A 26,042-nucleotide genomic window follows, 5' to 3' on the forward strand; every position below is an offset into this window, starting at 1 on the left:
ATATTTTAACATTCTTAGAAGGTCTCTTTCTATAAGTCTATCATATATAACTAAACTATTGCTGTATGTAAAGTAAATAAGGTTTTTAAAATGTTTAAGAAACTTCATTTAAAATTAAATAAAATACAGAGCCCCCCGGACCAGTGGCCAGGACCCAGGCACTGTGAGTGCCACTGAAAATCAGCTCGTGTGCTGCCTTCGGCACCCATGCCATAGGTTGCCTACTCCTGATGCAGAGGGAGCGTTAACCTGACAGCAGCATCCTTGCCCTTTCCCCTCTTCCTTCTCATAAACACACCAGAAAGAACTCCGAGCCATGCCCTGGTCAAGGCTAGGGTGACCAGACAGCAAGTGTGAAAAATCAGGATGGAGCTGGGGGGTAATAGAAACCTATATAAGAAAAAGACCCCAAAATCGGGAATGTCCCTATAAAATTAGGACAGATGGTCACCCTAGTCAAGGCTTTTATTTAGGGAACACAAATGACTTCACTCCTGGCTGGGGAAGACAAACACCCTGAGATTCCAGCCTCACCTGAGAACCCTGCTTGGCATCAGCCAAGGGGTTGGAGGCCAGACTATGGTACATGCTATGCTGGGATCAAACCAGTCACTCCCCAGCAGCAGTACCCTGGTGTCACCAGGAGTAACATCTGGTGCAGTTGCATTTTAAATGGCTCAGGCAGCGGGTCTGTGAGCTCATCCCTTGTTCCCCAGAGGGAACCCTCGCAAGGAGATGCTGCTCGGTGTTCAGCCTGTTTTCCACGCCAGCAGCTCCCTCTAACCAACTCTTCTCCCTGGTGTGTGTCAGGAAATACACTTTACCTGCCACTCTGCAAGCTCCCTCACCCAGCCCATGGTTGGGTAGCTACAGAGGCGTGTAAATGGCAGTGGGGGGCTCCAAAGAAGCGCTCCGAATGCTCCCTGGGAATCCTTCCTCACCCCACAGGGTAGGGGAGCAAAGGGCAGCTGCCCACCCACCAGGATGGGGGCACATGTTTAATTCAGGCAAATAAAGCTTCCAGAGTGCCCCACCAAGGGCTCAGTTCTGCCTGCCGTCACACAGCTTTCACTGTGCCCCATATGACCCAGGCCAGGACTGAGCCCCAAGGATTTAAAAATGGCAGAAGAAAAAACCCAACCACCTCTACTTTACAGATATGCCAGGGAGCTTCCTAGCTCCAGCATGTACAGGTACAATGGGCACAGGGCTGGAGCAAGGCAGTGCGTGACCCCGTAGCTACCACAAGACTAGGGTGACCAGACAGCAAGTGTGAAAAATTGGGACGGGGTTGGGGGTAATAGGTGCTTATAGAAGAAAAAGCCCCAAATAGCGGGACTGTCCCTATAAAATAGGGACATCTGGTCGCCCTACACAGGACCGACCATTACAGTCACAGCGGCACCCAGGACAAGACCAGTCAGTGCCTTCCAGTTTGTGTCAGAGGCCAGGCCAGACGGAAGCACCTGAATCATCTCAGGGGGGCTACCAGGAGCACTGGGTGTGATGCCAGGCAGCCCTTCTGCTGCAGCCATGAGCCCCTGGGCTAGTGTGGGACTCCTCCAAAGAGCCAGCCCCTGCAGTTCCAGGGCAGGCTGCTGGCTAACCCTTTGTAGGACACAGCAGGCCACCTGCTCAAGGTGTGAGTGCTGCTCAGTTACAGCTACCCCAAAGGCCCTTTGGCTTAGTGCCTCAGCTCAGTGCTTGCTTCCAAAGCAGCGAGCAGCTCCCAGTCGGAGGCCCCCAACCAGCCTCATTCCCACCACACAGGGCATGTGCGGGAGCCAGGAGGGCTGTTTAACACTCCAGTAATCGACCAAACATAGTGCACAGGCCAAGCCAGGAGTTTAATCAGCTTTCATCCCAAAGTGCTTCAGACTGTACAGCTAATACAAGACCCACCTCCCCAGCCAGTGAAATGCCCCCTCTGCGGGGGAGCACAGAACCTGCTCTGTGCCAGTGATGCCCCGGCTTTTAGAAAGACAAATGAAGCTGAATCTGGGCAGAATGTCATTATCCAATTTGGACTATGGGGAGGACACCCGGCTGGGGCACTCCTGCAGCAGAGTCATCCATGAACAAGAAAGTGCAGCCCTTCATCATACAGGTGCGTCCAAGTTTCCATGCGAGCGCAAGCATTTTAGGGCAATGTAATTCAGATGCAAGGCTAATCGTCCCAGGCAGCTCAGACTGATGCCCTTTAGCCACTGGCTGGGCCCTTCGCTATCACATTAGGAAGAAAGGTCACAAGTGCTCAGACACTGAAGTTTCTCCACAGTGTTTGGTTTGTTCCTGCAGCAACCACTTTCCCCAGCTGTTTGTATTAGGCTTGTGTTAGTGCAGAGCTAAACACCCCCAACGGGCAGCACAACCCCACCCGCCAACCCAGCCTGCCTCTGAACAGCCTGCAGCCAGCCACGGGAACACGGAGCACAAAACCCAGCCTGCAGGGCGTGCAGCCCGGCACATTCCTGCTCTTGAATCTGATTTCAATACTCCACTCGCAAACGACCTTTAGCAACTCTGTTAATGAGCCCGTGTCTCCTAGCGAGCTGTGGCCCTGCCGTAGGCTGGGGAGTCCCTGTCAGCACATGCCAGACATTCCCGCTAGCTAACAGAGCACACGCTTACCTGCACAGGGAGCTGAGGAAGTGCTGCTGCACTGAGAACACCCGCTAGGAAGCAGGTGGAGAAAGCCAGAGCGAGGCTGGCCCTGGAGCAGCTTTAGGGAGGGCCTTGCCCTCTGATTAGCATAGGGTCGGCCAGCTCACCCTCGAACAGGCGCTGGCATGAGGGTCTGGCTATAGTTGGGACCCTGCCTGGTCTAAAGGGTAACTAGTGCTAAAGAAGACGGGGTGAATAACACCCCTGGGTAGCTCTGTCCTGTGTTTATCTTGCCATACTCCTTTCAACCCAGATCCACAAGCACCGCAACATACCCATGCCACCCCCTGCTTCCCAATACGTTGTGAGCATGAGACAAGCCCCAGACACCCACCACAACTAGACAAGTATGGCCCCACTAGCCCCAGGCAGCCTGGGGCTCCTGACACCAATGTCCCACTGTGTGCACGCCTTCCCTTATAAATCCCACAGACCCCAGAACAGAGCTGAGATCCTCCTTAATTTAAAAAAATACAAGTCCATGGGAAGATGGGTGTGCCCGGGGAATAATAACCATAGAGACATACTGCGTTAGGAGTAATCCAGAGGTCCAAGAAGACCTTGTGCAAAGATCCCTTAGTGTCCTTGCAGGTGTTAGCAGGACTCCTGTGACATCGGCAGGGCCTGCCAAGCGGAGTCCTTTGAAGTCTCCTTGGGGCATGCCCAGAGCAGTGCTGCTGGAGCGAAGGCTGCCCCTGATGTCACTAGGGGAGGAGAGGCTCCCAATATGCTTGAAGAAGAAGCTGTAATGAATGCAAAAATGAGGCAGGCCAGCCAAGCTGCTGCTAGTCTAAATGGAGGAGAACGGGAGCTGCAGTAAGGCAGGATTCCTGCGGCAGAGCCACAGTCTGTGCTGCTGTGAGGACAATTTTCATTGGGAGCATTAGGGCTGGTCAGTCCCGTCTCTGCTGCTCCTGGGCTGCTCGTCCTTACAGAGCTAGGAAATCCTCCTTCCGGTAGCCCTTCTGCAAGACACAAATAGATTGATTCTAAGGAGAGAGATTTCCACCGAGGCCTGTGTTCTCTAGTGGGCGAGACCCACCCTCTGAAAGTCAGGACCCTGTGAAGGGGGTCTCAGGTTGGGCCCCCCACAAATCACTCATCACTCTTAAAAATATGGGCCACAGAAAACATCTCTCCTTCCTGGGCCCTCCTGGGGTCGCACTGCACTAGGCAGGTTGCACCAAGGTAAGGCTGTAACCAGATTAAGGGCCGATAGGACACGTCATCCCCTTCCTTGGTTCCCCCAAGGCCATTCTTCCCTGTTGGAGGGTACATGGCTATCGCCGTCCTTTCATTTCTGAGCAAAGTTGAATCGAGTTACAGGGCCAGGGAAATCAAAGAGCAGAGAGGAGGCTGCTGTACCGAAGCCAGGACCAGGAGTGGTGAGGCAGTGAGGGACAGTCTGAGAATGGGGACCCTGCGTATTTCCCATTAACAGGCTGCTTCTCAATTTCCTAGGCATGCCCCCCAGCCAACTGGTGCATCGATCCCAGGGGCACCCAAACTTTGCCCAACCCAGGGCTGCATTGGCATCTCCCCAGGACTCCAAGGGCACATCTAGTTTGCATAAAATGGAGCAGGTGGCCTCACTTTGAGTACCAAGGAGTCTCCTGCAAGAGGTGACAGGCCCCAGCCCACCAGGCTCCATTTTAGCACCTCAGATCAAGATGGAGCAGGCAATGATTGGACCTATAGTTTCTATGGGCTGCAGTGGGAGCCATGGCTCACAGTTGAGCCTCACTTAGGTGACCTGGAGCTCCCCTAGTAATCCCTGTGCCATGTCCTGGGGACATCCCCTCCAGAGTCTCGATCGGGAATTGGAGCAAGCAAGGAAGAGGCTGCCCCCGGGAGAATTCAGCCCAGGTTTCATGCTGAGCCCAGGAAGTTTAGGGAGTGCTGTACTGAGGCCCCTGCCGAACAGGCCCTATCAGCTGACTGTGCTCACAGCTTGGATGCAAGAAGAAGTCCCCAGTCACCTGATATGTCATGCCCTGAGCCTGCCCCAAAGCTCTCGGCAAGCCTAGGGTTAAAGAGATCCTGGTGTGTGTCACACTCCCTGCGGGGGTGACTGGTTACACCCTGATTCGGAAGATTAGATAGTTTTAAAATCCTCAGGAGGCAGAAAACTGAACACAAGGACAAGCATTTAGAGGTGCAGACCGATAGGGTGGCCACAGCTCCCCATTGCCTTCCCAACATACTCCTGTCCCAGGGTGGGGTGGGAGAATCGGGCTTAGCTCCCACCTGTCACTAACCAGCTGCCCCTCCCAGGTGGTGAGATAACAGGCCAACCAGCAGCTCATTTACGGGGGAGAGCCATGGGAAGGCTTCTGGAGGGGACCATGCCATTCTGCTAGGGGAAAGGGTTGGCTGGGGAGCCTTGCTGGGTGGGCAACAGCAGAAGCAGCCCTGCAGGGCCCAGGGCACGCAGTACGGCCTAAGCTTTTTAACTGGGATTGAAGCTGAACTGTGTCTGCACAATACAGCCCTGGGAAAAGCCAATGAAGTAGTGACCGTGGTGGGAGATTTATTGATGCACTGGCTAGTGAGTTGGTCTCCCAGCTTACGCAGGAGTGGGGAAACCAAGGCAGGGTTTGGGAAGACCCTGTTACACCCCCTCCAGGCTGACTGAACTCCCAGTTCTTAAAGTGATGGCCCTTGAACACCAGCCTCTTCCCGCCCACCACCACCTGCTGGATCCCAGATCGTTTGTACGTGTGTCTTCCTGGGTGTGAATTATTCCCTGTAACGTGCCTGGGCTCCGGCTGCCTCCCCTCACTGCTCAAACAAGAATCCTTGCCTCGACTAGGATTCAATGAGGTCATGTTAGCTGATGCATCTAGATAGGCTTTAGTGACTTTAATGCACACAGAGCTGGTCAAGTTTGAGCTCCAACACAGCCAGCTGCAGATGTCTTAGCCTGCATCTTGATGAGGCTTTGCAACTGAGTTACGCTAACTCCACTGAGCTACCATGAATGAAGCACGCATGCTCCCTGCCTGTCACCACACAGCCTTAGCACAAGTGAGTTACTAGGGCAGGTAGGAAAACAGAATTTCCCTTTGGCAGGAAATTCCGACATTTGGAATAAAAACAAATTTCAAAATATTTGTTTCAAAAAGTCAACATTGTCCACGGAGCACAACTTCTGAAAAGGTTGGATTAAAAAATGTTGATATTTTTGACAATGCTCTAACCACATAAAGCACAATATGTACTCTCTAAAGTACATAAAGATAATACTGAAATTCTAATATACACCAAAATTAAATGCAAACAATAAAGTCGAAATGAAATACTTCAACTTTATCGAAACAAACCCTTTTGATCCTTTCCCACTGAGATCAGTACGCTCCCACAGAATGTGCAGATTTTGACAAAACTGCATTTCCCCATGGAAAATGGTTTCATTGAAATGTCTTTGACCAGCTCTCTAGGTTACCCTACGGCAGCTAATGCACGCTAACGGTACACCTTTTGTCCTAGTCTAGACAATGCCTTCAGGGAGATTCCCACCGTGTGCAAGCCAATCCGAAAGAGAGCATTGGCTCCGCCCCAGAGTGGAGCCACCCAGCCAGAACCTCAGCCGAGCTAGTGCAGAGCACGCTGGCTCAGGGAGGAACGTACCATTTTGTAGTCCCGGTGCAGCTTGGTGTACTGCCACATGTTGGCCAACAGGCTGGAAGCAGCTCTGCAGGACTTCTCGCTGTCCGAGCTAGGGCAAACACACAGAGGACATAATGACACTATTGTTCCTCTCCTGTTAGTGTCTGTCTAGCACAGGTCCAGGCAACACAAGCGGGAACAGAGGGCACTGTGTGAGAGGCGCTCTGAACAAAGGGTGAGGATTTGGCAGCACGGGGAGAGCAGGAGAGGCGAAGCCATGGAGTACACTAGAACTAGAAGGTCACTGCTGCAGTCAGGTCTGAGGGTCCCTCACCATGACCACCATGCTGGATGTGGCTGGAGAAGTTACTGACACATGGGCCAGCCAACTACTGGGAAGATGAAGTTGGGTGGCTAGGCGTGCCCCATAAACACCTCGGGGTGAGAGAATTATTCCCCAAGATGCGCTCCCTTAGGGTAAGGACCTGGAATGACTCCATGGGAGGAATTCCTGGCAAGACCCTCTCGGTGGTCATGGGACAGCTCTTGGAGTGTGTACCAGGGAGCTCAGACCAGCCCAAGCTCTGAGTCGGGTAGGGGCATCAGACTGTCCAGGAAGTCCCTGTCTCCCACCACACTGATCTGGAAACACAGGCCAGGAAGAGGCTCTCAGAAATTGATCCTACCTGTCCCTTTTCTTCTTGATGTAGAAGAGCTTCTGGAGGCCGTCAAAGTAGACGATGTCACGGGCGGCAATGGGGCTCTCCACCACCAGGTTGTTCAGCACGGCAATGATGTTCACGATGACGTCAGTCGGGGGCTCCTTGTCACCAACGCCTCCTGGAAGCTTCTCAATCAGATGGCTCACCACCTTGGTCGCTGCCGAGGCAAACGGACCAGCATCAAGGGCTGGCTCTACGGGCTGGAGCAAAGCACTGGGACTGGTGCCACCACAGCGTCACCCAAGACATGCAGTAGCTTGGAGAGGAGATGGCCAGCCGCCTGGGTGATGGGACAGCAACACGTGCAATGGGGAGAGAGGCCTAGTGGATGCAGCAAAGACCAGGACTTCCTTGGTCTCACTGAATGGCCTAAAGCAGGGAATCAGCAATACAGCCACGCAATTCCCAGGTGGCACTAAACTGAAGGGAGGTGCAAAAGCTAGTGAGGACCGAGAGACCACTACGCATCCACCTGTGGTATTTTAATAGCTCAAAAGGTGCTTAGACGCATGGGCAGAAAATAAATAGGGATTCAGCTTGGAAAAGGCTGTTAAAACATCTGAGGCCTTGGAAATGCTCTGAGCTCGTCTCCGAGGGGGAGACGAGTGGCTTAGATGTGAGTGTGCCGTTCGCTGTTTATTCTTTTGCAATGTAGATTACACCCATCACTGCTGCCAGTGCTCCAGCTGTGTGCGCAGAGGGGTCGTGCCATCAGCCAAGGTAGGGAAGGCCCATCTGTGCAGAGATCTACTGGGGTGTTTGGGCCCCTCGGGGCCTGGAAGGCATTGATGTGCCCAGGGGAGTGAGATAGAGCTAACTAGGCCTGGCTGGTCCCAGGGATGATGGTGGGGACGCTCCCCCAGAAGCACAGGCAGTAAGAGGAGCTGGGAAGGTCTCTCAGAAGAGTGGCCTGTTGCTAGCAGCAGGTCCTGCCGCATCTAACCCTTGCTGCCATTGATGGCCACTGCAGCCCCCGCCCCCAGCACTCACACATCTCGTCCTTGTTGCGTGCATTGCGGGACAGATTGCGGATCAGCCCTGTCAGGGAGCGCAGCTGGTGATGGTCGGCCGTGCGGACTCGGTCCAGCACAGGGTTCAGGATCCGCTCCTGCTCCAAAGCCACCCTGCTCAGCACGCCGGCCCACTGGGAAAGGGGATAGAGAAAGGGAGAGTTACAGGGGTGTTGCACTCTGGGCCATTCAATACCGACCTACCCCACCCTTACCACACCTGTCCCCAGCCCCATCCCTTCTACTCCTAGCCTGTGTATCCCCTCCCATCCCCACGCCCCCCATGCATCCACCTGATCCCTGCCACCCCCCCTCCCATATCTACTACCCCATCCCCTAGCCCCATTCTCCATCCCTCTGGCACTGCCTTCCCTAGCCCCCTCACACCCATATTTCACCCTTCGCCGCAAGTGGTTGCCCAGAGACAACTCTGCTGTAGTAGGGAGGGTTGGAGGCACAACTGCTCCCAGCCTGCCCTTGAATGCTGCCAGCTGCCAGGTAATGGTGGGCAAAGGGGGATGAGACCAGGGCAGGTGGCATCACTTCTTGGAGGGTGAGTACAGAGGCTCTGGGCCTTGGCGTGCAGGCCACTGCTGGGATTTGGTCTCCTTTCCCCCTGTGCGACTCCCTCTTCTCTTCATTTCCCTGGGGCATTCGTCCTGGTGACTGGGAGGGCGGGAGCCTGCCCCCGGCTGGCTGAGTGCCCACCCTGGCATGCAGACACAGTGACACGGGCAGCCCTGGGCTGTTGAGTGTCAGGGCGCTGGGGTGGGCAAGGCAGAGGTGGAATACCACCACAGTTGAGTGCTGGGGGACCCTCTCAGCCATGCCACAGCCCTGAGAAATGCCCCCTTGGCACTGCACACCAGTTATCTCACCCTCAGCAGCTGGGCAGAGGTGACCAGAAGCCCTGGAGACCTACAGCGCAGCCTCCCTGCACTGCCCCACCGTGGCTCCAGTCTGCACAGGTGAAAGTAAGCCGGGGCGGTAGCAGCGGCCGAGCCCTGGGCCCTTTAAACTGCTGCCGAAGCCCCCAGCTGCCGCTGCTGCTCTGGTGGGGGAGGGGAGGACACTTACTGGTACAGGGCGGGCCCAGGCTGGCTCTGACCCTCCTATTCTCGCCCCTTCTGGGGGCCAGAGCCGGCCCCACCCAGCCCCATACCGGTAAGTCCCTATTTCTACTTTCACCCCTGCCAGTCTGTGCCAGGCTGGGGGATGTGTGGGCTGTGGGCACTAGTCTGTCAGAGGCCACCACGGCCCAGGGGAAGGACTCAGCCTGGGCAGGATGGGACTGGCCTGTCCCTGGGCTCAACCTCACCCTCCGGTCTCCAGCGGTGATGTTCTGCAGCGCCCCTGAGGCCGCCTCCGTGGTGTGTTTGTTCAGCTCGCAGCGCTGCAGCAGCCGGTTGTAGATGCCCACGATCTGCGGGTTCCAGAGCCACTCCATCCCTTTGGGGTCCTTGGAGACCTCCGTGAAGGTCACCATGTCTGTGTTCATGTGGTGCTGGGGGGCCGAGGAAAGAGAGACCTGCCCGTCAACAAGGAAACGCAGCCCTACGGGGGCCCTGTGCACATGGGGCAGCCCCGTTTCCCACTCACCTCCTTCCCCAGCCTCATGGCCCCCATCCCTATCACCCAGGGGCAACAGAACCTCCCTAAAAGTTGGGGGGCCACCGGTACCTGAACAATGGCCCCGCCTCCATGCCACCCCTTCCCCCCGAGGCCCTGCCCCCACCCTCGCACTGCTCATTCCCCCGAGGCTCCGCCCCCACCCCGCCTCTTCCCCTCAAAACTCCTCCCCCACTCACTCCTCTCCCCCCAACCCCCCCTTCACTTGCCCTTACAGCCACCAGTGGGAGGGCACAGCCCTTACAGCCACTTTTAAAAGTGATGGGGCCATGGCATTTTGGTCCCCCCCATCTCCTTGACCCCCATTCTCTTCCCTATCACCTGTGCCCCAATAAGCACCCGGCTCCATCCCTTGATTTGTGACTCCCTCCACCTCAGCTGGCCACGTGGGCTCACCAGGGGAGCGTTCCAAAGCCAGGCACACAAGTATTCCTGGAAATCGATTTTAAATGTCCCTGCATGAGTACTCTCACGGGAAGGTGCACCCGCTTTCAGCCAATCACAGCCTCGGAAGAGCACCAGGTGATCATTATCTTATCAGTCTCTACCCACCCACATCTACATGCACACACCCTGATCCACTGCCCACTGGAGGCTTCTGGCCTGGCCCTGGGCCGCTGAACGAATTATCTGCTCACTCTTCGTTGCAGCGAACCAGCTCATCACTCACTAGCCATGTCCTATTCGAGTCCCCTCCTGCTTCCCTCCATGATGCGCCCGCCCACCCCGTTCTCACCTCTCGCACTCGCCTGCCCTGGGGGCTGAAGCAGCCCACCAGCTCCCCCGTCCCTGCGGTGCCGTCCCTCCGGTGCCCCTCCAGCCGCTGCAGCGAGGACGGGGGCATCTCATCGTACAGACGGTAGGAGAGGTTCCGCAGCACGCACACGGCATTCTCCACGCTCTGGGGATGGGGGAAGGGGGATCAGCCCGGGGCCACTCACTCCAGCTGCCTCGCCTTTCAGAGCCCATGTAGGAGAGGCGCTGGTTGGACCATCCCGCCCACCACTGCTGACTAGAGCCTGGGCCCAGCCAAAGGGGAGGCTGGGAACAGGGCCTACCATCAGGGCCAGGTTAATGCTCCTGCAGTGCCAATGCGACCAACAAAGCCTACAGCCAGCCAGCCCATGTCTAATGTGCCCATCACCCTGGTATCGGGGTGTCAGTTCATTCTCCAGGCTCAGGGCCCTGGCTTGAGGGGCTCCCAGTGAGCAGGGACACAGCCCTACCCTGCCCTGGGATGGTTCATGGGGGTGGGGGGCGATCAGTTTCCCATTCCCTTCTCCAGCTTGCCTGACTTGGGAAACTGACCCCGATACTCAGACCCTTGGCGTCGGGGCCGAGACGCACCAAGACCTGTGGTCCCCACGGCACCCTGTTGCGGAGAGCTGGAGCATGGCTCAGCCTGTGCCTGAGAGGCAGACAGAGGCACGGGCTTTCTGAATGGAAACACTCTGCCTTGGGGGCCAAAGGGGTGCTGAGTGACCCCCCTGCAGCCCTGGCCTCGCTCCCAGCAGCCCAACCCCCACGTCCTCCCAGGCACAGTCCCCTGCCACTGTGGTGCCTCCTGTCTGGGTCAGAAGGCCCCGTCTCTCAGAGGAGCGTGGCTCAGACACAGGGTAGGCACTGCCGGAGCCAGCCCACTGCCTTCCTTCTCCTGAAGAGGTGTGCAGGGAAGGGGCCCCGGGGTGCTGCACATAGGCTGCACGGCTTCTCCATTGGGGCAGGAGTTTAGTAGGAGGCTCGGGATGGCCCAAGGCCGATCATCTGGCAAAGGGCTCCGGGAGGCTGGCGGCTCTGAAAGCAACAGCTCTAGGGGTTAGGCTGCCTGTGGGGACTATGCCTGGTCCCCCCAGCCACTCGCCATGAAACAGCCCCAGGGCACTCAGCTGGCCGAGCCTACTCTCCCATATGGCAGAGCCATGGCAGGCTGCAGGCTGGTGGCGGGGGTGGGGTGGGGGTGAGAACAACGGGATGTTCCCAAGGGGGGGGTGGCACGGCCCAGCACGGGCCTGGGAACAGGGTGGCCCGGGTATGCACCACTACCACTAGCGCAGCCTCGCAGGGCTGGCCAGGCCGCACAGGGGAGGATGAAGGCTGGCCGAGGTCAGGGCTGGTGCCTGTGCTGTGCTGCTGGGGGCAGGGGAGATAAGCCCTTTGGGGCAGGACCTAGCGAACCTCAGGCATGTGAGGCGGGGCTAAGGACATTGGTACCGCGGTGAAGTGCTGCTCTGAGCCAGGAGGAAGCAGAGACAGTGAGAGAGCTTCTCTCCTGCCCACACTGAGCCACACCCCAGCCTAGGCTGATTGCTTTAGGCGGTGAAGACGAGGGGCTAGATCCCCAGCACAGACAGACAGACGCAGACTCCCTCTGAGGGCGAGGGCCTCACCTTGTCCTCTGACTTCCCCACCTCCAGAGACCTGTTGATGTAATTGATCATGGAGTCCACCAGCCCGTGGCACTCGCGCATCTTCTGTCGGGTCTGCTGGCTGGCGGAGCTGAGGTTCCTGCAGGAGGAACCCAGGGCCCAGCACTGTGAGACGGAATCTCCCCTGCCAACCCATGCCTCCAGCCTCTGCCGGGACCCCCTCCTCTGCCAGGCCAGAGCCATTGCCCATCTAGGGGCGGATTCCCGCTCCAACAGTGGCCAACACTGGATGCTGCTGAGGGAGGTGTGAACCCCTTGTAACGTCCCTCCGTGTGGAATACTGACTCTGGGCTGGGCATTGCTGCCTGACCCTGGCTGCTCCCCAGTTCGGGCACTGCAGCATGAGGACTGGGGATACAGTGTGCTGCCCAGGTGGCATGCAGGCCTCGTTCATAACACTGAGGGTCAGAACCAATACCAGAACCTAGAAAGTCTCCACTGCTCTTGGCCCAGAGCTCTCCTAGCCTGCGTGGCTCAGTGGCTAGGGTGCAGAGAACGCTCTCCGTGCCCAGGGGCTGGCAGAGCTGGTACCTGAGGAGGCCTGTGGAGTTGTAGAAGATCTCCGCTTCCGAGGCATTCTGCTGGATGATGGCAGCGCTGCCCGTGCCGGAGAGCGGGGTCAGGATCAGGTCGGTGAGTGGCTCCAGGGTGTCCCGAGCCAGCCGGTCCTTTAGGGTGTCGCTGGAGGAGAGATTCCACAGGATCCCTGCAGGCCGCAAAAGCAGCACTTAGCCCCAGAGAGTATCCAAACGGGTTGAACTCCTGGGCCATTTGAACCGGCGTTCACACTCTCCTTCCTCTAACAAGCCTGCTGGGCTAGCTGCCCCTTCCAGGCTGCCACTCTAGCCTCCCAGAGCACGGGGGCTGCCACCAGGGCCAGTGAAACCCATTAGGCGACCGCGGGGGGCGGCATTTCGGGTCCTTCGGCGGTGACCGTGGTGGTCGGATCTTCGGCCGCCCTGGTCGTTGTCGGCATTTAGGCAGAGGGCGCTGGGGCGGGTGGTATGGGGAGGGCTGCCTGTAGCAAGTAAGAGGGGGGAAGACGCCACGCAGGGGAACTCCCTGCCCCAGCTCACCTCAGCTCTGCCTTCACCCCGAGCACGCCATGGCCGCTTCACTTCTCCCACTTTCCACGCTTGTGGCACAAATCAGCTGTTTGGTGCCGCAAGCCTGGGAGGAAGAGAAACAGACCGGGACGGTGTGCTCAGGGAGGAGGCGAAGCAGAGGTGAGCTGGGGCAAGAGCTGCCACATGGCTCCCTGGGCCAGGGGGAGCTGCAGCGGGGGGCGCCACAGGGGGGAGCTGCTGCAGGGGGGCTCCTCAGGGCAGGGGCAGGTAGGGAGCTGCTGCGGGGGGGGTGCCTTAGGGCGGAGTGGGAGGGCAGAGAGCTGCCACAGGGCTCAGGGAGGGGCAGGGGTGCAAGATGGAAGTTTCGCCTAGGGCGCGAAACATCCTTGCACCCGCCCTGGCTGCCACTCTTGGCTTGCAAGGGGGCTCCAGCAGCAAGTGACCTTTGCCCTCCCCCCACACACACACCTGAGTACCTGAATCCCAGCAGGCAGCCTCTGATCCGCAGGCACAGGAGGAGGCAGGGCTCAGAGGACTTTTTCCATCCCATGGGAAGCTACTCGCTCAGAAACCCCGATGCAGTGAAATGACTCCCAGAATGGCAGGCATGCTGCACAAGCCACCGAGTTTTGCTGGCATCATTCGTGGCCCTGCTCTGTGTAGATGGGCAGCTTCTCGGGGTGGGGTCTAATTATCTGGGGCTATTAGTCATCAACCAGCTGCACACAGCCAGGGGAGAAGACCCACTGCTGCCCAGTTCTGATGAGCCTGAGAAGCGGCACTGACAGACATAACTAGCAGGGGGAGCTGGGAGTAGACAGACACTGTTTGAATCCAAGCTGTGCAGAGCCCTGTTCCAGCAGCTCCGATGCCCAACAAAGCCTCTGCACTAGGGTGTTGCTGCAAGAAACACCCAGGTTTTTTTTTTTTTTGGGGGGGGGGGGGGGAGTTCAGCCCTGCAGGCTTGGTCATGTGACACCCGCTGCATTCCAGAGTTCACCAAATCCTCCCTCTCCTTCCCCTGCCACAGCAGCTCTCAGGATAGAGCAAAGCATCTAGCTGTCCCACTAGGGGAGCAGCACGGCCTAGGACTCAGGGTACCGGCTTCAGTTCCTGGCTCTACCACAGACTCTCTCTGTGCCCCAGGGCAAGTCACTGAGTCACTTGGCGTGTCTGATCCCCATCTGTAAAATGGGAAGAACGCCTCCTAGGGCTCTTGTGAGACTAACTGACCGTGAGGCTCTCACTACTCAGCCACAGAGGGACTCCTGCTGCCGGAGCTTCCGCCCACGCTACATCTGCTGCTTTAGAAACAATGGCCTAGATTCTCTCGCTGGTGTGAATTCACTGCAGTGGGGCTTTGATGATTTACACCGGCTGAGGACCCAGTTCTGATCTCCCGGGGAGGCAATGGGACCTGACAAGGAGGCGCCCCGCCTGCCAGGCACTCCCTGTGTGCAGGGCAAGCCAGCCTGGGGCTGAGCTATCTGGTGACAGCTCTCTCCATCCTCCAGCTGCATTTAGCTAAAACCACTTTCACAGACTCCATTATGCTTGTACAGTAATAGGCATTAAACCCTTCACATCATCGCTCCTGGGCCTGGCTTTCCCATTAGCCCTGGTATTAGCTGAGACAAACAGAGCCTGGCGGGCAGGATTAGAAAGGGCCTTTGTAACAGAGGCAAATGTAATCTCTGCTCTTGGCCTCTCCCTGCACAGCGCTGCCTGCGCGACAGACAGCCAGGTGCCATCTGGCCCCTGGCCAGGACTCAAACTGCCCCTCCACCATTCATCTCATTCCCTCTCTGCTCTCTCCAGCAGCAGCAGCAGCCAGTCTGGGCAGGAGAAGCCTGTATCTCTCCCCCATTTCTATATCTGCCTCAGCTCCCTACTCTTATTTGCACGCTCCCCGCCAAGGAGGCACAGTGTGTATCCCAGCCTTGATACATAAAAGGATAGGATCCCTTCCCGGGCAGCCTGACCAGTCCCTCCTCCCACCGGCAGGGCAGCACAGTCTGAGCTACCCACCCACGCCAGCTTTCCTTGCCTGAGCTCCACCTGGCCCCACAGTGATAAGATCCAGAGCCGACTGGCTGTACAGTAACCCAGGCTGACAGCTCATCCAAGCAGGGTTCACATGCCTGCTCTCCGTGGGCCCTGACAGAGTGGTGTAGAACTGCTCATGCAGTGACATTGACCCCAGAGGGGTGAAGTTCAGCACAAGGCTGGCTGGGGGAACTGAGCTCCAGAAACAGAGGGCTCCTGCACTGGCAGTGGCATCTCTCCAGCTGTAGCCCCCCTACCATCGCTCCCTGGCCTGCTTCAGAACTAGACCACGTAACCACCGGGCCTCAGCACAGTCCAGTCGAGTAACCTTTGCCCCGTCAGTGTGTAAAGACAGCTGAGGCCACCTGTGGGGCCTGGCACAGCCATAGCTTGGCCTGGTACTTTCTAACAAGGGAGTTTATATGGCTCCATCACTGTAGTACCTCACAACACTCCTGCAATGTAGGGCCGTGCTATTAACCCGGCTTCGTATCTGAACCCTAAAGTAGAACTAGACAAAAGAGTTCCAAAGTATTTGTTCCCCGTTTTTCATCAAAGTCAGAAATTTTGGCCAAAAACATTTTTTTCATTGAAATGTCAACATTTGAATAAAGTCAACTAGCCCAACTCAAACACCTTCCTCTCCCAGCATCTACCCAGTCTAGTGCCACCTGATGGAGACCTGGTGTAAGAATGAGGTGGAAGACAAAGAAAGAGCTATTATGGCCGGTTTTGGCTGATCCCAACAGAAGCGCTATCACCCATACAACTGCCCAGGAACACCCATTGTCATGAAGGGGCTGCCAGGACTCTCAGGACAACTCCCATTTTAGATGCTCCCAACTTTCTGGTAACTTCTTGCTGAGCTGAAAGTTTCCAGGTTTGGCTCCACCGAAAGCTAGAGTGAGATCTCATTAGCGTTTGCTGAGACATGGAGCTTCCCTGTCATTAGTCTGAGCAAAGCTTTCTGATGAGTTTTGTGCTTGCACGTAAGTTCTTCAGCCAGCTGCTCCTCACTGAGGACTAGGGCCCTGTGCTGGCTGCAAAAGCAGCATGTGCATAGAAGGTGGAAACACAAGGAGGGGCAGGGTTGAAGAGGATCCTGAAATATAAAGGGAGCCAGCAGTGGGATCTGGGAAAGAAGGGGGGGCTGTGATTTTGCACTGAAGAGATAACAGGGGCAGGTGATGCAGCCTAGAAGATCTGGCACTGGATTGGGACTCAGGAGACCTGGGTCCTATTCCCAACTCTGCCACTGGCCTGCTGGGTGACCTTGGGCAAGTCACTGCATCTCCAGTGCTTCAGTTCCCCCACCTACCCTTTGTCCATTTAGACTGTCATCTCATTGGGATAGGGACTTTCTATGTGTGTGTACAGCACCTGGCACAATGGAGCCCTGATCTCAGCTGGGGCCTCTAGGTGCTGCTGCAACAAACAATTTAGCAGTAGCCCCAACAGACCAGCTTCCCTGTCCCCACTCAGCATGGCGCTTCCTCTCACGCACTGACCCGTGACGTTCTTGCGCAGCTCGTCATCCTGCTCACGCAGCGTCCTCATCAGCTCATAGATGCCGTTCTCCTCCACCAGTGCCAGCTTGTTCTCGGCATTGTCATAGATGAGGTTGCGCATGGCGCCGGTGGCGTGGCGCTGCAGCTCCTGGTTGGGGTGGTTGAAAAGCTTCACCAGCTTGGGCACGGCTTGGAGGCTGCGAGCCTGGAAGGGAGGCGGGGTGGTGGGTGAGAGGGGGTGGGGCCTGTAAACCCAGGAGTTTGCCCAGGCCTAACCCGCACTCATCGGAGGCTGCCCTTCCCACAACACACACACCCAGCCATCAACCAGGCGGGGATTGAGCAGGGCCCCTGTGGAAGCCATCAGTGTCATGGCCTGGCTAGGACTGGCTGCTGCAGAATGGTGGGGCTGTATCTCCCCTCTCCCCACCTCTCAGCATGTTCTGTTAGCACCTGAGTGCACAGCTGGGGTGTCCCTTTCCCAGCATGTCCTTGGCATCTGCCACCAGGCACCCACCCTCACCTCGCCCCTCACCTGCTTCTTGGCGTCATTGTCGCTGTAGCACTTGTGCTGGATGTAGGCAGCTCCCAGCACCTGTAGGTTGGGGTCACTGGCCATCAGGTATTTCACTGCTGATGGCAGGTCAATGTCGTCAAACCTGGAAACAAAGGGAGGGTCAGGAGTGGCCTCCACGTCCCCTCAGGGCTTCCTCCTGCCCACCTCACAGCGGGGCTTCGCCATCTCCTGCATGCTCTGCCGAGGTGCCCACCACTTCGACTCATGTCACTCCTTCACCAGGCCCAGGACACCAGGTCGCCCACCTCTGGTCAAAGATGACTGGCCAGGGCAGGACTTCTTCAGATCCCATCATGCTGCTCCTAACTCAGCCTGTGGGGGTCACTCCTGAGCAACATGTGCTTTCCATCCCACGCCCAGAGCCAAGTGGGTCACAGCTATAGCACCGTAACCCAGAGCAATGCTAGCCCAGGAAGCAACAGGGCCCAGAGCAGTCCTTTGCAACAGCATCAGTACTGCTGGGCCACTTCACTGCTGCTCCAGCTCCCCTCTGCTTTGCCCCTGCACCCTGCGGATGACCAGGTGAGCTGCAGAATTTACCCATCGCATGGGGCCGCATCAGGCAACAGGTCGAATACTTAGATGGAGGGACGGTCATGCCCCAAACCATCCACAATGCAGGAGACTATGGAAATGCACCAGGGAGGCAGACCCAGGAACCAGCAGAAGGGAGGCTATGCCAGGCCCAGAAGCCCAGCTCCCCTGATCTCTCTTAGGAAGCTCAGCACATTCCTCGATCCTTGTCAGGTAGGCTGGGAGCTTCACAGGCCACCCCTGCCCCCGAGCCCTGCACACTCACCCGCCGGAGTAGGAGTGCTGGGTTGTCAGCGTGTTGTGCCCGTTGTACATGTCGATGGCGCGCAGGTCCTGCAGGTGGTGGTTGGACTCAGCCAGACTGCGCACAGAGGGAGCCCGGACGCTGTGCTCCATCATGCCCACGTAGGAGCTCCCCACGCCCGGCTGGGTGGCCGGGAGGCCGCTGAAGGAGCCGGTGCTCAGGCGGGAGCGGTTGTTGCTCTGGAAGCGCTGAAGGGTGCGCATGGCAGGCGCACGGATGGTCCTGTTCTGAGGCACCTCCACGCTGTCCATCCAGTCGCCTGGCCCCTTCATCCCAGTGTTGGAGCCAGCACTCATCTGCCTCTCGAAGGTGTAGGATCTGGTGAAGCTGCCATTGCTTTTGCCTTTGTAGAGGGCCCCTGGGCCCAGCTGCTCCGAGATCATGCTGTAGCGATCATCCATGCCTGCAGGGTTGCCTGGCCCGTCTGCCAGGCGCAGCGACCGCAACGACATGGTGTCGAAGTTCGGCCGGGCTTGGTAGTTCCGCTCGTGGAAGGAATTAGGCCGAGCAGAGGTGCTGGCGGCCTGTGAGAGGGTGTAGCTCATACGGTAGGCTGGACCCTGGGGCACGCCCCCGTTGCTGATGGTAGCCATCCTCTTGCGATGTGGGAGGTCCACAGCTGAGCGGGAGGACCAGCTGGTGGACTTGGTGGTGCTATACCCATTCTGGGCTGGTGGCTGATACAGCTGAGGGAGAGCAGGAGAAATGAGTCAACAATGTCTCATTTCAATAGGAAACACATGGCATGTCTTGCTAACTTCTGGCCCAGCAAAGTGAGCCTGGGATCTGAGAATCAAGCTGGGATCTTTTCCTCTCACCCCTCTGTCATAACTCTAGTCCCAGATTTGGACCTTAGCGTCCAAAATATGGGGGTTAGCATGAAAAACCTCCAAGCTTAGTTACCAGCTTGGACCTGGTATTGCTGCTACCACCCAAAAAATTAGAGTGTTTTGGGGCACTCTGGTCCCCCCGAAACCCTTCCCTGGGGACCCCAAGACCCAAACCCTTGAGTCTTACAACAAAGGGAAATAAATCTTTTCCCTTCCCCCCTCCAGGTGCTCCTGGAGAGATACACAGAAGCAAACTCCGTGAATCTAAGCAGAGGGAATCCACCCTCTGTAATTCCAGTCCTGAAAACAAAAGCATTTTCCTCTTCACCCAGAGGGAATGCAAAGTCAGACTAGTAAATCTAGCCCACACAGACCTCCCCCTGATTTCTTCCTCCCACCAATTCCCTGGTGAGCTGCAGACCCAATTCCCTGAAGTTCCCCACTAAAGAAAACTCCAACAGGTCTTAAAAGAAAGCTTTATATAAAAGAAAGAAAATACATACAAATGGTCTCTTTGTATTAAGGTGACAAATACAGGGTCAATTGCTTAAAAGAAATATGAATAAACAGCCTTATTCAAAAAGAATACAATTCAAAGCACTCCAGCAACTATATTCATGTAAATACAAAAGAAACATATAAATTCTATCTGATCTTTTCGTACTTACAACTGGAAACAGAAGATTAGAAAACAGAAATCACCTCTCAAAGCTGAGAGAAAAGAAGGCAGACAGACCAGAACAAAAAAAAACTCACACACAAAAAACCCTCTCTCCAGAGCTGAAAAAATCCTGTTTCCTGATTGGTCCTCTGGTCAGGTGCTTCAGGTGAAAGAGACATTAACCCTTAGCTATCTGTTTATGACACCCTCACCACCAGGAAGAGAAATTTTGCAGGCTCAGTTCCACCCTCAATGACACTCGTACAGCCTCCACGAAGGCCACTGAAAGCTAACGAGGTTACAGTCATCTGATTCCCTCGGCTGAGACAGTGGGTTGGATAGGTGTACCAGGAGTCACCACTGGGCCTGCAGACCTGTTAGCACTGGAGAGGACGAGTGAAAGGGAACCAACCTGACGAGACTCTCAACTCCCAGCTGAGTTTGTTGGTTTTAAAAAACCCATTTGACGTGGAGGCCTTGAGAGACCAAGGGAGAAACCCTGGCCCTAGCGAATGGGAGTTTCACCACTAACTTTGGTGGAGCCAGGATTTCACCTACTAACGAAGGTGTCATGTTTGACAATGGTGCAGCACAGAGCTAGGCTCTGAGACCTGCAGAGCTCTCTGACTGCCAAATGTTCTTGCTGCCCCGTGGGAGCTTTGTCCACCATTAGAGAACCTTGCCCCTCTCCCTCCACCCTGACTGGCGCCTGGGGGAAATGTGCACCCCACTATCATTATTAGGACCAGGAGCTTTCCCATGCCTGGCCTGGAACCCAGCCATCCACTGCCAGTGACTGGGCTTCCTAAGGGCTACAGGAAGAGAAGCAACTAGCTAGTGACCTGATCTAGTGTGCCGATGGCTGGGTTCCAGACGCAATAGTGATGGGAGCCATATAATGACGCAACCCATCAGCCAGACCGACCTGTCTAGCCACATGCTGCAGGTGAGCTGGTACTTACAGTGCCCTTGGTGTCTAAGCCGTTGGTCTGGGATCTGGAGCTGAAGGACTTCTGCAGGGTGTTGCTGTACTGGCCCTGGGAGGAGCTGCCACCTGCAGGACACACAGACAGACAGACAGTGTTCAGCAAAGCTAGAAATGTGCTGTGTGCGTTCTAAGCACAGCACTAGGGGAATGGGGACTGAGACAGCCCTGGGCAGGGGAGTAAAGACGGGATCATTACACTTGGATCTGAATACCCAATGCTCTGATGGGGGGAAGTTGCAATCTGAATTTGGTGACTGTCTGCAATCGGCTGAACTGCAGCCCTGGAGCCAAACACTCACACAGTGTGGTGGAGTCTGGTTTTGGCTCAGGAGCTTCGGAACGCTGCAGCCAGCTGAGACTCATCCCTGCTTGGTAGCCACTGGGAGGTTCCCATGTCATGGGGCGGGTCGCTATAGGGTGTAGGAGATGTACGTAAAATACCCGTCAAGGTCTCGTCTCTGTGCCGAGGGCTTAATGTGGGCTGCCTCTAGTGCCTGGTGAATGAATGGCCTGCGTTAGTGGAGGGGAAGGTGGGAGCCGGTCATCCGCTGCACCTGGGTGTCTGGCTGGTGAGTCTTGCCCACATGCTCAGGGGTTAGCTAATCGCCATATTTGGGGTTGGGAAGGAATTTTCCTCCAGGGCAGATTGGCAGAGCCTTGGGGGTTTTTCATCTTCCTCTGCAGCATGGGGCACAGGTCACTGGCTGCAAGATTCTCTGCACCTTCAAGTCTTTAAACCATGACTTGAGGACTTCAATAGCTCAGCAGTTTGTTATAGGAGTGGGTGGGTGAGATTCTGTGGCCTGCATTGTGCAGGAGGTCAGACTAGATGATCATAATGGTCCCTTCTGACCTTAAAGTCTATGATTCTGTGATAAACCTCCCAAGCACGGGTTCGACACAGCTGCAGCACCGAGCCCTCACAGCACACGGCTGCCCCAGGAAAGCCCAGGAGCGCACCCAGGAGCATGCAGGCCACACGGGGATGTGGCTGAGTGGACGAGGAATGCTCCGCAAGTGGCAGGAGATTAGCTGCCTGTGGGAGAATTCTGTTATAACCCACAGCAAGTTCTTCTAGGTCAGCCATGGGCTCCCTCCAGTCGCCATACAGCTCAGTCCTGACCTGTAACATCCCTTGTAGCCCAGTCCTGGGCCCCACCCAGCTCTGCCCATGCACCCCTGTCCTGACCTGCAGCCCCCCTCGTACGCCAGCCTTGGGACCCACCCAGCTCTGATAATGCTCCCCAGTCTTGAGCTGCACTCCTCTGCTGGTCCAGCCCTGGCCCCACACAGCTCTGCCAACACACCCAGTCCTGACCTACAGCCCCCCTGCTATTCCAGCCCTGGCCCCATGCAGGTCTGCCAACACACCCCAGTCCTGACCTACAGCCCCCCTGCTATTCCAGCCCTGGCCCCATGCAGGTCTGCCAACACACCCCAGGTCTGATCTACAGCCCCTCTGCTACCCCAGTCCCAGACCTGCACTACCTGCCAGTGCATCCTGATGTTGCCCCATTCTTCTCCCAGCTATTCCAAACACAGGCCTCTCTAGAGCAGAGAGGCCGCAGTGTTGATGACGCAAACTGGTCTCTTTTGGGCCCAGGATAAAGCTCTCATGTGTGACTCAAGGTAGGGAGGGCTGGAATTTAGCAAGGGGCACATTTTGTTAATCTAAAAATGGCCCTTTTTTCTCTCACATCCATGTTTTTTACGAAATTTTTCACAACATTTGTCACAAACCCTTTATCACATTGTTTACCCAGTATTTTGATTGGAAATTTTACCAACCATTTTCATTTCTCAGTTTCTATTTTTGAAAATGGGGATTTAAAAAAAAAAGAATTGGAAATAATTTTTCAGAAGAAAAACCCTGCCATGTGCCTAAACCCCCTCTCCCCATTCATTTTTTAACAATGGCAAACAAAGCACTAAAAGAATACAAGCGAAACAACGAATGTTGGAAATGGCCACTCACATTCCAAAACATTGCGAGACCCCAAACCTTTGGAATAACTGAAAAATGGGAGTGGAGGGGGGGAAATGGTGGGTTTTGGTTTCTTGTTTTTTTTAGTTTCCAACCAGGTCCCAAGCTGGGGTAGGACGAGGTAGCTCCACTGGGGTCAGCGGAGTTAGAGTGATGTACACCCTGGAGGAGCTGTGGTTGGCTGGGCTCCATTGAGGTCAGTGAGACTCTCCTGAGGGTCTCTGGCCCAGACTGTGCAGAGAGGGAAAGGCTCGCCAAGCAGGCCTTATTTATGCTGAACAGCTCACCGGGAAACTGAACTCCCCCCTTCCAACCTGGTTTCCCCACCCCCTTTCCCAGCCACACTTGCTCTTGTTAAGAGAGAGCCCATTTAAAAGCGGCATTAGGTACAAAGGGCCTCTAGAAGGCAACAGATGGCATGAGTCCTGGAGATCTGAAGGGAGGAGCCTGGCAGGTCAGTGGAGAGCAGTGCGGTGAGTAGGGTGACCAGACAGCAAGCGTGAAAAATCAGGATGGGGGTGGGGGGGTGGGGGTAATAGGAGCCTATATAAGAAAAAGCTCCAAATATCGGGTCTGTCCCTATAAAATTGGGACATCTGGTCACCCTACTGGTAAGCAATTAGTTCACCATGGGAGAAACTGCGCTGAGACCCAGCTGGGGTTACAAGCGGAATGTGTCCAACCAGCTTCAGTTCAACCCATGGCCAATATTTGTCCCTGTTACAAAATCAACAGCAGAGCTAAGTGCGGCTAGAGGTGTCTGCAGCATCTAAGCTCCCATTTAAAGGTAACTGAAGGTGGCAGTTTCTCTTCTCTCTGATGCCATTGATGTCACTGGAGATCTCCCTGGTTTACTCTGGTGTCAGAGAGAGAAGAACCAGGCCCTTGCACAGTTCTAGCCCTGGTGATTGCCAAGAAACCCTTCCCAGTTTAGCCAATGCTGGGTTAGCTCAGGCTGGTGCTGTAAGCGGGAAGCGAGGGAGCCTAAGGGTATGTCTACATCTACAATTTTGCAGCGCTGGTTGTTACAGCTGTATTAGTACAGCTGTATAGGGCCAGCGCTGCAGAGTGGCCACACTTACAGCAACCAGCGCTGCAAGTGGTGTTAGATGTGGCCACACTGCAGCGCTGTTGGGCGGCTTCAAGGGGGGTTCGGGGAACGCAAGAGCAAACCGGGGAAGGAGATCAGCTTCGCCGCGGTTTGCTCTCACGTTCCTCGAACCCCCCTGCAAACCGCAGGGAAGGAGACCTGCTTGCACGGGGGTTCGGGGAACGCGAGAGCAAACCGGGGAAGGAGACCAGCTTCGCCGCGGTTTGCTCTCGCGTTCCCCGAACCCCCCTGCAAACCGCAGGGAAGGAGACCTGCTTGCACGGGGGTTCGGGGAACGCGAGAGCAAACCGGGGAAGGAGACCAGCTTCACCGCAGTTTGCTCTCGCGTTCCCCGAACCCCCCTGCAAACCACAGGGAAGGAGACCTGCTTGCTCGGGGATTCGGGGAACGCGAGAGCAAACCGCAGGGAAGGAGACCTGCTTGCTCGGGGATTCGGGGAACGCGAGAGCAAACCGCAGGAAAGGAGACCTGCTTGCACGGGGGTTCGGGGAACGTGAGAGCAAACCAGGGAAGGAGACCAGCTTCGCCGCGGTTTGCTCTCGCGTTCCCCGAACCCCCCTGCAAACCACAGGGAAGGAGACCTGCTTGCTCGAGGGTTCGGGGAACGCGAGAGCAAACCGCAGGGAAGGAGACCTGCTTGCTCGGGGGTTCGGGGAACGCGAGAGCAAACCGGGGAAGGAGACCTGCTTGATTACCAGAGGCTTCCTCAGGTATGCTGGGATACCTGCTTATTCCACGGAGGTCAAGAAAAACGCTGGTAAGTGTCTACACTTGATTACCAGCGCTGGATCACCAGTGCTGGATCCTCTACACCCGAGACAAAATGGGGGTTCGGCCAGCGCTGCAAACAGGGAGTTGCAGCGCTGGTGATGCCCTGCAGATGTGTACACCTCCTAAGTTGCAGCGCTGTAACCCCCTCACCAGCGCTGCAACTTTGTGATGTAGACAAGCCCTCACTCTCGCTAACAAGAGGCTTGAGCTTAGGAAGCGAGATGGGGGAAGAGTCAGCCTAAACAAAGAGCTGTGTGTGGCTGGAAAGCTGGTCTCTCTCACCAACTGTGGTTGGGCCAATCAAAGATATCACCTCCCCCACCTTATCTCTCTCATATCCTGGGACCCACATGGCTACAGCTGCACTGCCTAAGGAAAGGCAGCTATCTGAACACCAAGCAGCCGGGATGCTATCAGCTTTCATTTGTGATGGCATCACCTCGCTAGCTCGCCAGTGGGCTAGAAAGTCATCCAGGGTAGCCAAGAGCTGAATTTCTGCACACTTAGAACCTTTCAAACTCCAGCCACTTCAGTTAGGTGCCTAACTGAGAGCTGAGCTGGGATGACAAACTGTCTCATTCTCCCCATGGACAGAACTGATGGAGACGTGGAATGTACAGCTAAGCTCCCTCTCCTTTGATTGCTGTCTGGTTTGGCAGCTACACTCTCTCCCCTCCCACCTCCGGTGAACATGGTGCTACTTGCCCTATTGATAATGTTTGCTGTGTAGTTGTAGCTGTCCCAGGATATTACAGAGACAAGGCAGGCGAAGTAAGATATTTTATTGGACACTCAGAGGTTAGTCCAATGAGAGCTATTACCTCCTGCGGTTTGTCTCTCTATTGACTTAACAACAGAGATCAGCTCTTGAGTGTTTTCTAGCAACCAAGGAGATGCAGGCTGGGAAGTGAAACCATGCCCAGTGCCAGCGCTGAGAGGCAGGCCCAGCATTCTTTCATCATACTCCAGGTTGAGCGGGATAATTGCTAGTCCTTCTCAACTCCTGCTTACCCGAGACACTATCCATGCAGGACAGTGACTGCAGATCGTTTAAGGGACATGCTTTGGTGCTTACGTATTGACAGCTGGCCTGAAACACAAGTGAATGGATAAAATGGAAGTGGGACTGGGTTCCCAAAGGCATTGTGCCATTTACTGCCATTTGTAAGATTACTGTCATTTGCATACTGATTTTCATGTCGGTCCTGCCTCTCCCCACTGCAAAATCCTCGCTTTGTGACTGAACAAACCATCCCAGCAGTCGGTACAATCGGCACCGCTCAGGGGAGGGCTGGGATAGCAGGGAGGCTGTAGGTCAGGATTGGGGTATGTTAGCAGAGTGCTGGGGAAGCCTGCACAGCACCTGGCTCCACTCCCCCAGGTGAATGTTCTAGTGCTTGGGAAAACCAGGAGCTAACGGGAGCAGTTACAGCCTGGCCAACTTAGTGACTAACCCAACCGTGTCCATGTCTCCAAAGGGCTGGAGCCCAGGCCCTTCTCAGTGGGCTCCTCCACCTGCCCCATAAGACCCTGCTTTGGCCCTGCCACTATTCTCATGGCTGGGTTTGCCCCTTCAGCAGCAGGGACCCTGGGAACAGTGA

General features: G+C 55.9%; 1 protein-coding gene across 1 annotated transcript in view; it reads right to left on the reverse strand.

Moving 5' to 3' along the window:
- Positions 1–1,846: 1,846 nt before the first annotated feature.
- Positions 1,847–26,042, reverse strand: part of PKP3 (plakophilin 3) — a 32,629-nt gene continuing 8,433 nt past the window's right edge. Inside the window, exons 2-13 of the mRNA XM_030560757.1 lie at positions 20,550–20,641; positions 18,058–18,782; positions 17,217–17,340; positions 16,682–16,886; positions 12,592–12,766; positions 12,022–12,139; positions 10,371–10,535; positions 9,324–9,509; positions 7,986–8,139; positions 6,960–7,152; positions 6,295–6,382; positions 1,847–3,629 (exon numbers count right to left, since the gene is read on the reverse strand). Of these exons, the coding sequence (XP_030416617.1) occupies positions 3,594–3,629; positions 6,295–6,382; positions 6,960–7,152; positions 7,986–8,139; positions 9,324–9,509; positions 10,371–10,535; positions 12,022–12,139; positions 12,592–12,766; positions 16,682–16,886; positions 17,217–17,340; positions 18,058–18,782; positions 20,550–20,641 (2,261 nt within the window). The 3' untranslated portion in view covers positions 1,847–3,593. The remainder of the gene's footprint in view (positions 3,630–6,294; positions 6,383–6,959; positions 7,153–7,985; positions 8,140–9,323; positions 9,510–10,370; positions 10,536–12,021; positions 12,140–12,591; positions 12,767–16,681; positions 16,887–17,216; positions 17,341–18,057; positions 18,783–20,549; positions 20,642–26,042) is intronic.

This window comes from Gopherus evgoodei, chromosome 4 (genome assembly GCF_007399415.2).
Source record: "Gopherus evgoodei ecotype Sinaloan lineage chromosome 4, rGopEvg1_v1.p, whole genome shotgun sequence".
Classification (NCBI taxonomy): Eukaryota; Metazoa; Chordata; order Testudines; family Testudinidae; genus Gopherus; species Gopherus evgoodei.